Here is a 13,476-nt window from a genome sequence, read left to right as displayed (position 1 = left end):
AGGGAGTATGATACATTAAAGGATTTGTGCAGCCAAAATTTTTTTTTGATAATACGTCAGGATATTGCTTTGGATGGATGAAAAATTAAGTCCCACCCAACGAATCGCCTAGCTTTTAGCGCTATCGGTTGGTTTTGGTCGTGATTTACGGGTAGTGTCGACTACGGTTCAGAGATAATGAGCTAGGCGGTCACGTGGTCTTGTGATGTCACAGTAGTCCGCGGCTGCACAAGGTAAGCCTAGTACTATACATCTATACAGCACATACACGTATACGTTAGATCTACAATTTGAGTTTTTCGAGTAAATGGTTATTCTAGCTTTATGATGTAGATATTTTCAGTTTCAAAACATTCAATTTACACCATTTCAAACATTCAAACAAGCGTATATCTAACTTTAGATTAATTAATCAGTCCAATTTGATAGCGATATCAAAATGATGTTCGGATCAGTCTGGACTGAGATTGAGATAGCATATTATGTAAATTGCGGTGTAATAAAAAACAGTATAATGTAACACTATCTTTTTATGATTAAAATCCCAAAATTTAGCATGAATATATCTAGAATCCGTGTTTTTATTTCAAACTTCTGCCATTGCGATGCAAACACAGCACAGTTTTTGAGTAAAAATAAAATGTGGACAGTTATCAGTTATGTGATATTGGAGTAACAATACCGAACTTATACCGAAAATAATATGTATATCTATATTGTTGCCTTTGAAACTTTATCCATAACGTTTACTAAAAAGCAGAAATACATCAATGATATTTCTGATATAAGTTTTTAAATTACAGTATAAGTGTAGATTTAAATTCATTATTTCAAAATTATACTAAATCCTTAAAATAGTATATTCATTGTCGATCCTTTGTATATCATACCGCAATTCGTATAATCCAAAAAGTAACCACATATAGTGTTCAAATGAAAAATGAAATTACTTGTATACTGGCATTATAAATAGATATAATATCTTGTACCTTTTCAAAAATATACTTAGTGATATTTAAATAAGTATATTTAGTGTGGTAATGATTTAACCCTTGTATGACTATACATGTAGATTCGAAACGGTGAAAATTCATGCTTATATATATATACTTAAGGAGGTATGATACATTATTAGCTCACCTGGTCCAAAGGACCGAGGTGAGCTTATGGGATACCGCAGCGTCCGGCGTCCGGCGTCCGGCGTCCGTCAACAATCGACTTCTTCTCCATAACCGCTGGTCGGATTTCAACAAAATTTGACTGGTAGCATCATGGTATAGCACCCATAATGCACTGGTAGCATCCTTGTAGGCTGGGGATTCAAAATTTTGCAAATGATAGGGCTGACCCCCCGGGGGCCTGAGGGGCGGGGTCAAAAGGGGTCATTTTGGCTATTTCCATATAAATGACTTCTTCTCTGCAACTAAGCATGGTATAGCACCCATAATGCAATGGTAGCATCCTTGTAGGCTGGGGATTCCAAATTGAGCAAATGAAAGGGCTGACCCCCGGGGGCCCTGAGGGGCGGGGTCAAAAGTGGTCAATTTCCATATAAATGACTTTTTCTCTGCAACTTAACATGGGATTTCAACAGTGAAAATTCATGCTTAGAATTTTTACTAATACCTTAGAAAATACGGGTGATTGCTATATGCCACGATTCCGTAATTACAGTACTAGACTGGAACAATTTTTAAGGTTAAATCTTTAGTTGAAATAGGTCTTCGAACCATTTTTGTTTCTGAATAAGTCAACTTCCAATATTGTTTAACCTGTGTACGACATATATATGTGTATATATTTAATATATATTCCTAGGTATGATCAGTGATATTTTATTTCCATTTGCTTTTACATCTTCATTTTCAAAATGGAGGTGACAATAAAAAAAACTAGAGCATAGATGTACGGGGTTTCCATAATTCAAATCACAATCCAATTAACGGATGTCCTAACCTGATTGACAGTAAGACAATAGCAAATACCTGATATAGTCCACCGAATAGCAAACTGCCCGCGGCCAGGTAATTACAGGTGAGTTCAATGAATGGCGTGGTGTACAGGTAAACAACATCCTGGTCCAGGTATTACATAACCATCAAACCAAAGGCATGGCATGGCTAATGATATATTTATATCGAAGTATCTACTCGTATATCGATTAAACATTGAAAGCGACAGCATGGTCTGAAAAAATAGTTTGTTTTGCTTAATATCTCAATATTTAGATCTTTTATAATATCAAAAATAAATTCATTCTACCACATGCTGACTCTCATTCTCAATTTATTCGGTTAGCAACACACAACACACAACACAATGTTTGTAATGATCAATCATCGGTGTGTATGTACAGAAACATACATACATATATGAATATATGTTTCTGGTATGTACGTCAATACTTTAATCAAGGATTTCGTAAATTGTTACGTAAAATTTCATTTTACAGTCACAAACTTTGTAATTCAAAGATACAGACTACAGGAAAATATCTAATTAAAGCTTATTCGTTGCTGAACTCCTCGATAAAAAATCTGAAACTTTTATTTCTGTGTGGAGTTTCTTTCATGATTACACGAAGATACCTGCTGTTAGAGCATAAATTATAGTATTTGAAACATCGAATTTCACTCTCTTAGTTATTTACATTCGAGCCAAAGTTATTAACTTCACTCAAAAGTAATTATAAAAAATCGTTGATCGGCTTTTCCTGTGACCGTCGATGTAAGTGATAGCACATCACTTATAGTACAGCTATAAGCCACGGACTATTATGACGTCACACGGTTTAGAGCTAGAAAATATGCATAATCGGGCGGTCAGAAGTTTGGACCTCGATATCGACGGTTTACAGGTTATTCCGGTCGTGCGCGGAATGGAGAGGTTTCTACACGTGCTAATAAAGCCATTTCCAGCTTAAACTGAAATTAACATTTTTGACTGCACAAATCCTTTAAGGAGGTATGATACATTATATATTTATACTTAAGGGGGTATGATACATTATATATATATATACTTAATGAGGTATGATACATTATATATTTATACTTAAGGGGGTATGACACATTATATATATATATATATTTATGGAGGTATGATACATTATATATATACAGTGGAACCTCCCAAAACCGAACCTTCTCAAAACCGATCACCTCTAGAAACCGAACATGGATGTCATGTACGGAATGAATTCCTCTTTATTAATAGTATATAAAACTTCCCAAAACCGATCCCTCCCAATTCCGAATACCGGACCGATTTTGAGATCGGAATAGTCAAATGTAACTAAAATACACTTCTGAAAACCGGCCTTACCCGAGCGACACCGATAAATTACATTTAGGTCTGATCAACCGACCGTGAAATACACACGTACCTGTACCATAGCTGTTGCATGCCATGTCCTTGGGCATGTATACAGATGTGAATGGTTATAGGTACACGGTAATTATACCCGAGATGGTGGTGTAATTATTTCATCATGCCTATTGTTAAGATATCTAACGAAGGTCTACCATGTGCGCACGGTTTGTTTACTCTAAGAATACAAGCAGAGCTAGTAATAAAGAGAAAGTTTCGTATTCAAATCACACTTTTTTTTATTTACATATGTAGTTGTCGGATAACGTAAATTATCTGTATGAAGAAGCCGAAGCCATGTATTGTTTTAGAAAATGACTATGTCATATAATGACCGGCATCGACTGATCATCGTGTAATTAGACCATATAATTTGATTCTTGACGTAACCGGAAGCGATCGGTCGTATGTAGGTTGCAGACGAGAACATCCCCAAGAACATTCACGCAACTAACTAACTAAACTCCGTTTATAAGCGGTTACAAAGTCAAGTTTGCTGTAATCCATTCCTTTTAAACGTATGATTCTCTCTTTTGTGATAACATTCACATTAACAATCAATATCGGTCGGTTTTAACGAACACTAGGCATACATGGGATGCACTAATGTAAAAAACGTCTTCCGATCGATTAAATCCGGATCGTGATGATCGGTATTCGGTTCACTTCTCCAAACCGAACCCTCTCTAAACCGGCCGAAATTATATGCACCGACCATGATCGGTTTCGGGAGGTTCCACTGTATATATACTTAAGGAGGTATGATACATTATCTATTTATACTTAAGGGGGTATGATACATTATATATATATATATACTTAAGGAGGTATGATACATTTTAAAGGTGTGCACATTCTTTTCTAAGAAGAGTTCCACAAATTCATGTGTAAAAATCTTGAAATTGGACTTTTCTGTAAGGCATATTGTTTTTAGAAACCTAAAAGTACCATCATGTTTTCATAAAACATTTAATTGAAAAAAGAAAAAAGAAATTTCGTCACATGATAGAGTTGATATCCTTATAGCGATATTTCTTGATTAAAAATGTCGTAGTTAATCAGGATTGTAGCAATGATGGGGGATTCTGTTGTTATGCTTTGTTGCTGCCACAGTCCACACATCACATATGAGAACCGCTTTGTATAACATTTGACCCAAGGTATGTTTGTCAACTGATAGATATTGACAGACAACGCTAATGCATTGTCATCTTATTTTAATCACTTTTAAAATCCTTTAAAAACTATCATCAGAGATTAGTCTTCTGAAAACAGTTAGGGAGTTAACCATGGAAAGTCAATTACTTAAATAAGTAAGTGTTAAGCGAACAAACAGTTTACACATATGAGATCGAGAGGTTACACACGCTTGATTAAGAGGCATTCCGCATTTGAGGGGTATTCTCTACTTAGTAATAATGAGCTCTTTTGTAGTTTTGTTGTACAAGTGCGTGTTTAAAGTCGTCAGAATGAAGTATACAGTTCTCCTGAAATATTCTGTTTTTATTTTGGAAAGAAGAACCACTTTTATAAGGACGAACATTGTAAAACACTGAATAAATCTAAACATGTTCCCCGTGGTGTTGCTGGGATTTACCTGGTAATCATCCGGGTACGTACAGGCACATAGGTTATTTTAAGACATACACATATACATGTTCTATTTATATATATCTTTAATAAGCATTTTGTCGAAACTGTACATATTTGCACAAAATTAAGTAAAGATAAATTCATAAGGATCATCGATGTTAATTTGTAGAACAATCATAAAAACATAATGGGACTTTAAACTATAGATAAAGGTTTAGTGGCTATCTTAACTGCAATGTGGTTGTGTAATCATTACAAAACATCTCAATTGAGTTCAGTTTCTTAAATTGGGCATCTAATATTGACCATCCCTTTGTTACATGGAGCTATGATGTCTTTGGTTAGTCAGTAGGCTGACTACAACACTAAGGCCATTACATTTTGATATATTGTTTGTACATGTATTACGCATTGATATACTGTTTGTACATGTATAACACATTGATACACTGTACATGTATTACACATTGATACACTGTACATGTATTACACATTGATATATTGTTTGTACATGTATTACACATTGATATATTGTTTGTACACACATTACACATTGATACATTGTTTGTAAACACATTTAACATTGATACATTGTTTGTACACACATTACACATTGATACATTGTTTGTACACACATTTAACTTCATGCATTGTTTGTACACACATTACACATTAATACATTGTTTGTACATGTATTACACATTGATACAAGGTTTGTACACACATTACACATTGATACATTGTTTGTACATGTATTACACATTGATACACTGTTTGTACATGTATTACACATTGATATATTGTTTATACACACATTTAACATTGATACATTGTTTGTACACACATTACACATTGATACATTGTTTGTACACACATTACACATTGATACAAGGTTTGTACACACATTACACATTGATACATTGTTTGTACATACATTACACATTGATACAAGGTTTGTACACACATTACACATTGATACATTGTTTGTACACACATTACACATTAATACATTGTTTGTACACACATTACACATTGATACATTGTTTGTACACACATTACACATTGATACATTGTTTGTACATGTATTACACATTAATACACTGTTTGTACATGTATTACACATTGATATATTGTTTGTACACAAATTTAACATTGATACATTGTTTGTACACACATTACACATTGATACATTGTTTGTACACACATTACACATTGATACAAGGTTTGTACACACATTACACATTGATACATTGTTTGTACATACATTACACATTGATACATTGTTTGTACATATATTACACATTGTTACCCTGTTTGTACATGTATTACACATTAATACACTGTTTGTACATGTATTACACATTGATATATTGATTGTACACAAATTTAACATTGATACAATATTTGTACACATATTACACATTGATACATTGTTTGTACACACATTACACATTGATACAAGGTTTGTACACACATTACACATTGATACATTGTTTGTACACACATAACACATTGATACATTGTTTGTACACACATTACACATTGATACATTGTTTGTACACACATTACACATTGATACAAGGTTTGTACACACATTACACATTGATACATTGTTTGTACACACATTACACATTGATACATTGTTTGTACACACATTACACATTGATACATTGTTTGTACATGTATTACACATTAATACACTGTTTGTACATGTATTACACATTGATATATTTTTTGTACACAAATTTAACATTGATACATTGTTTGTACACACATTACACATTGATACATTGTTTGTACATGTATTACACATTGATACCCTGTTTGTAAATGTATTACACATTGATACATTGTTTGTACACACATTACACATTGATACATTGTTTGTACACACATTACACATTGATAGATTATTTGTACACACATTACACATTGATACATTGTTTGTACACACATTACACATTGATACATTGTTTGTACACACATTACACATTGATACAAGGTTTGTACACACATTACACATTGATACAAGGTTTGTACACACATTACACATTGATACATTGTTTGTACACACATTACACATTGATCCATTGTTTGTACACACATTACACATTGATACATTGTTTGTACACACATTACACATTGATACATTGTTTGTACACACATTACACATTGATACATTGTTTGTACACACATTACACATTGATACATTGTTTGTACACACATTACACATTGATCCATTGTTTGTACACACATTACACATTGATACAAGGTTTGTACACACATTACACATTGATACATTGTTTGTACACACATTACACATTGATACATTGTTTGTACACACATTACACATTGATCCATTGTTTGTACACACATTACACATTGATACATTGTTTGTACACACATTACACATTGATACATTGTTTGTACACACATTACACATTGATCCATTGTTTTACACACATTACACATTGATACATTGTTTGTACACACATTACACATTGATACATTGTTTGTACACACATTACACATTGATACATTGTTTGTACACACATTACACATTGATACATTGTTTGTACACACATTACACATTGATACATTGTTTGTACACACATTACACATTGATACATTGTTTGTACACACATTACACATTAATACACTGTTTGTACACACATTACACATTGATACATTGTTTGTACACACATTACACATTGATCCATTGTTTGTACACACATTACACATTGATACAAGGTTTGTACACACATTACACATTGATACATTGTTTGTACACACATTACACATTGATACATTGTTTGTACACACATTACACATTGATACAAGGTTTGTACACACATTACACATTGATACAAGGTTTGTACACACATTACACATTGATACACTGTTTGTACACACATTACACATTGATACATTGTTTGTACACACATTACACATTGATACAAGGTTTGTACACACATTACACATTGATACACTGTTTGTACACACAACACATTACACATTGATACACTGTTTGTACACACATTACACATTGATACATTGTTTGTACACACATTACACATTGATATATTGTTTGTATAGACATGGTACAGGTGGTGGAGGAGGTGGACATGACCAGAGAGGTCAATGGAATAGTGGCAGGTCATTTGGAGGGGGAGGAGGGCCACCATCTCTAATGTCAATGGGTAAGTAAGGGATACTACAGGTCATTTGGAGGGGGAGGAGGGCCACCATCTCTAATGTCAATGGGTAATTTAGGGAGACTACAGGTCATTTGGAGGGGGAGGAGGGCCACCATCTCTAATGTCAATGGGTAAGTTAGGGAGACTACAGGTCATTTGGAGGGGGAGGAGGGCCACCATCTCTAATGTCAATGGGTAAGTTAGGGAGACTACAGGTCATTTGGAGGGAGAGGAGGGCCGCCATCTCTAATGTCAATGGGTAAGTAAAGGAGACTACAGGTCATTTGGAGGGGGAGGAGGGCCACCATCTCTAATGTCAATGGGTAAGTTAGGGAGACAACAGGTCATATGGAGGGGGAGGAGGGCCACCATCTCTAATGTCAATGGGTAAGTAAGGGATACTACAGGTCATATGGAGGGGGAGGAGGGCCACCATCTCTAATGTCAATGGGTAAGTAAAGGAGACTACAGGTCATTTGGAGGGGGAGGAGGGCCGCCATCTCTAATGTCAATGGGTAAGTTAGGGATACTACAGGTCATATGGAGGGGGAGGAGGGCCACCATCTCTAATGTCAATGGGTAAGTAAAGGAGACTACAGGTCATTTGGAGGGGGAGGAGGGCCGCCATCTCTAATGTCAATGGGTAAGTAAAGGAGACTACAGGTCATTTGGAGGGGGAGGAGGGCCGCCATCTCTAATGTCAATGGGTAAGTTAGGGAGACAACAGGTCATTTGGAGGGGGAGGAGGGCCGCCATCTCTAATGTCAATGGGTAAGTAAAGGAGACTACAGGTCATATGGAGGGGGAGGAGGGCCACCATCTCTAATGTCAATGGGTAAGTTAGGGATACTACAGGTCATATGGAGGGGGAGGAGGGCCACCATCTCTAATGTCAATAGGTAAGTTAGGGAGACAACAGGTAATATGGAGGGAAGGAGGGCCACCATCTCTAATGTCAATGGGTAAGTTAGGGAGACTACAGGTCATATGGAGGGGGAGGAAGGCCACCATCTCTAATGTCAATTGGTAAGTAAGGGAGACTACAGGTAATATGGAGGGAAGGAGGGCCACCATCTCTAATGTCAATGGGTAAGTTAGGGAGACTACAGGTCATATGGAGGGGGAGGAGGGCTGCCATCTCTAATGTCAATGGGTAAGTTAGGGAGACAACAGGTCATATGGAGGGGGAGGAGGGTCACCATCTCTAATGTCAATGGGTAAGTAAGGGAGACTTCAGGTCATATGGAGGGGGAGGAGGACCGCCATTTTTAATGTCAATGGGTAAGTTAGGGAGACTACTGGTCATATGGAGAGAGAGGAGGGCTGCCATCTCTAATGTCAAAGGGTAAGTTAGAGAGACTACAGTATATGGAGGGGGACGAGGGTCACCATCTCTAATGTCAATGGGTAAGTATTGGAGACTACAGGTCATATTGAGGGGGAGGAGGGCCGCCATTTTTAATGTCAATGGGTAAGTTAGGGAGACAACAGGTCATATGGAGGGGGAGGAAGGCCACCATCTCTAATGTCAATGGGTAAGTTATGGAGACAACAGGTCATATGGAGGGGGAGGAGGGCCACCATCTCTAATGTCAATTGGTAAGTTAGGGAGACAACAGGTCATATGGAGGGGGAGGAGGGCTGCCATCTCTAATGTCAATGGGTAAGTAAGGGATACTACAGGTCATATGGAGGGAGAGGAGGGCCACCATCTCTAATGTCAATGGGTAAGTAAGGGATACTACAGGTCATATGGAGGGAGAGGAGGGCCACCATCTCTAATGTCAATGGGTAAGTAAGGGATACTACAGGTCATATGGAGGGAGAGGAGGGCCACCATCTCTAATGTCAATGGGTAAGTTAGGGAGACAACAGGTCATATGGAGGGGGAGGAGGGCTGCCATCTCTAATGTCAATGGGTAAGTTAGGGAGACAACAGGTCATATGGAGGGGGAGGAGGGCTGCCATCTCTAATGTCAATGGGTAAGTAAGGGATACTACAGGTCATATGGAGGGAGAGGAGGGCCACCATCTCTAATGTCAATGGGTAAGTTAGGGAGACAACAGGTCATATGGAGGGGGAGGAGGGCCACCATCGCTAATGTCAATGGGTAAGTTAGGGATACTACAGGTCATATGGAGGGGGAGGAGGGCCACCATCTCTAATGTCAATGGGTAAGTAAGGGATACTACAGGTCATATGGAGGGGGAGGAGGGCCACCATCTCTAATGTCAATGGGTAAGTTAGGGAGACAACAGGTCATATGGAGGGGGAGGAGGGCTGCCATCTCTAATGTCAATGGGTAAGTAAGGGAGACTACAGGTCATATGGAGGGGGAGGAGGGCCACCATCTCTAATGTCAATGGGTAAGTTAGGGAGACAACAGGTCATATGGAGGGGGAGGAGGGCCACCATCTCTAATGTCAATGGGTAAGTTAGGGAGACAACAGGTAATATGGAGGGAAGGAGGGCTGCCATCTCTAATGTCAATGGGTAAGTTAGGGAGACAACAGGTCATATGGAGGGGGAGGAGGGCCACCATCTCTAATGTCAATGGGTAAGTTAGGGAGACAACAGGTAATATGGAGGGAAGGAGGGCTGCCATCTCTAATGTCAATGGGTAAGTTAGGGAGACAACAGGTCATATGGAGGGAGAGGAGGGCCACCATCTCTAATGTCAATGGGTAAGTAAGGGATACTACAGGTCATATGGAGGGGGAGGAGGGCCACCATCTCTAATGTCAATGGGTAAGTAAGCGAGACTACAGGTCATATGGAGGGGGAGGAAGGCCACCATCTCTAATGTCAATGGGTAAGTAAAGGAGACTACAGGTCATATGGAGGGGGAGGAGGGCCACCATCTCTAATGTCAATGGGTAAGTTAGGGAGACTACAGGTCATATGGAGGGGGAGGAGGGCCACCATCTCTAATGTCAATGGGTAAGTTAGGGAGACAACAGGTCATATGGAGGGGGAGGAGGGCCACCATCTCTAATGTCAATGGGTAAGTAAGGGATACTACAGGTCATATGGAGGGGGAGGAGGGCCACCATCTCTAATGTCAATGGGTAAGTTAGGGAGACAACAGGTCATATGGAGGGGGAGGAGGGCCACCATCTCTAATGTCAATGGGTAAGTAAGGGATACTACAGGTCATATGGAGGGGGAGGAGGGCCACCATCTCTAATGTCAATGGGTAAGTTAGGGAGACAACAGGTCATATGGAGGGGGAGGAGGGCCGCTATCTCTAATGTCAATGGGTAAGTTAGGGAGACAACAGGTCATATGGAGGGGGAGGAGGGCCACCATCTCTAATGTCAATGGGTAAGTAAGGGATACTACAGGTCATATGGAGGGGGAGGAGGGCCACCATCTCTAATGTCAATGGGTAAGTAAGCGAGACTACAGGTCATATGGAGGCGGAGGAGGGCCACCATCTCTAATGTCAATGGGTAAGTAAAGGAGACTACAGGTCATATGGAGGGGGGGCCCACTCTAATGTCAATGGTAAGTAAGGCATATGGAGGGGAGGAGGCCACCATCTCTAATGTCAATGGGTAAGTTCATATGGGAGACAACAGGTCAGTATCATATGGAGGGGGAGGAGGGCCACCATCTCTAATGTCAATGGGTAAGTAAGGGATACTACAGGTCATATGGAGGCGGAGGAGGGCCACCATCTCTAATGTCAATGGGTAAGTTAGGGAGACTACAGGTCATATGGAGGGGGATTAAGATTTTAATCTCAATAATGAAAAATTTGAGTTTATCATTAAATATGCAGTAGCTGTATGATAAATATGAAGAAATTTGCAAACAAAATTCTTAAAAAATTAATGAAAAATAGTCACAGGGGAAATTGTGTTACAAAAACGGTCATTTTTTAGCTTCAAATGGGGGATTTTTAAATCTTCAGGGGGAATTTAAGGCCAGAGGGGAATTTATTCCTTGAGGGGAAATTTACCCATTTAACGGTAATAAATCAGAGCTAGATTGATCCCTGTCAAACAAAACCAAAATGACCAGCATTATAATTTTGAAATTAAATTATATTAAGATACTTTCTGCAAAAAACAATAATTTCTGGTAGGAATATTGCACTACCTGGGCCAACCAAGTTGTTTGAATTATTTCCCGTACCATAGTAGAATTTTTTTTCCTTCCTCATGTTGCTTTGTTTGAGTTACTTCCCTTACAACAGTAGAATTTTGTTATCCTTCCTGACATTACTTTGTTTGAGTTACTTCCCTTGCCATAGTAGAATTGATTTCGCTTTGTGAAGGCTTTTGTTTTGGTCTACTTTCTTACCATAATGGTACTAATATTCTAATATTACTAGATACAGATGTTCACAGATAACAAAAGGGACCACATGATACCTTTACCTCTGAAGAAACTAGTCCTGCACAAACATTTTCGGTTATCATGCTGACCAGTTATTGAAAGGCGAAGATGCAACCCTAAAATTATATTGTATTCACATTGCCAAAACAGAGAAAATTGTGGACAAAACCTAACATACTTTTCTCCACTTCACTAAGAATAATAAAATAAAATAATGGACCCTAACCTAACCCTCTAAGGAAACTTAAGACAATTTATTGTGATCTCTAATCTTACTAGATCCTCAATTGAAACAGTAGATTTAGAACTGGTATCACATTGTGGCTGACCGGTGTCATATCGTCGCGACCTGCATCCACACTGTTAACCACTGTCCTACAGTCCCAACCTACTTCCGCACTGTTTTATCGGGTCCTAAAGTCCCGACCTGCATCCACACTGTTGACCGCTGTCCTAAAGTCCCAACCTGCAACCACACTGCTGACCTGTGTCCTACAGTCCCGACCTACATCCACACTGTTGACCGCTGTCCTTCAGTCCTGACCAACATCCACACTGTTGACCGCTGTCCTTCAGTCCTGACCAACATCCACACTGTTGACCGCTGTCCTACGGTCCTGACCTACATCCACACTGTTGAACGCTGTCCTAGTCCTGACCTACATCCACACTGCTTATCACTGTCCTACAGTCCTGACCTACATCCTCACCGCTGACTGCTGTCCTACAGTCCTGATCTATATCCACACTGCTGACGCTGTCCTACAGTCCTGACCTACATCCACACTGTTGACCACTGTCCTACAGTCCTGACCTACATCCACACTGTTGACCACTGTCCTACAGTCCTGACCTACATCCACACTGCTGATGCTGTCCTACAGTCCTGACCTACATCCACACTGTTGACCACTGTCCTAGTCCTGACCTACCTCCACACTTTTGACCACTGTCCTACAGTCCCGACCTACA

General features: G+C 38.9%; 1 protein-coding gene across 2 annotated transcripts in view; it reads left to right on the top strand.

Moving 5' to 3' along the window:
- The window catches only part of LOC138319344 (5'-3' exoribonuclease 2 homolog), a 51,026-nt gene that overhangs the window by 12,931 nt on the left and 24,619 nt on the right, over window positions 1-13,476 (top strand). For both annotated transcript variants that reach the window (XM_069262432.1, XM_069262431.1), the window contains exon 12: window positions 8,059-8,162. In XM_069262432.1, the coding sequence (XP_069118533.1) occupies window positions 8,059-8,162 (104 nt within the window). The remainder of the gene's footprint in view (window positions 1-8,058; window positions 8,163-13,476) is intronic.

This window comes from Argopecten irradians, chromosome 3 (genome assembly GCF_041381155.1).
Source record: "Argopecten irradians isolate NY chromosome 3, Ai_NY, whole genome shotgun sequence".
Taxonomy (NCBI): Eukaryota; Metazoa; Mollusca; class Bivalvia; order Pectinida; family Pectinidae; genus Argopecten; species Argopecten irradians.
The sequence above is the reverse complement of the archived record's forward strand: the minus strand, read 5'-3'. Positions and strand labels throughout refer to the sequence as shown.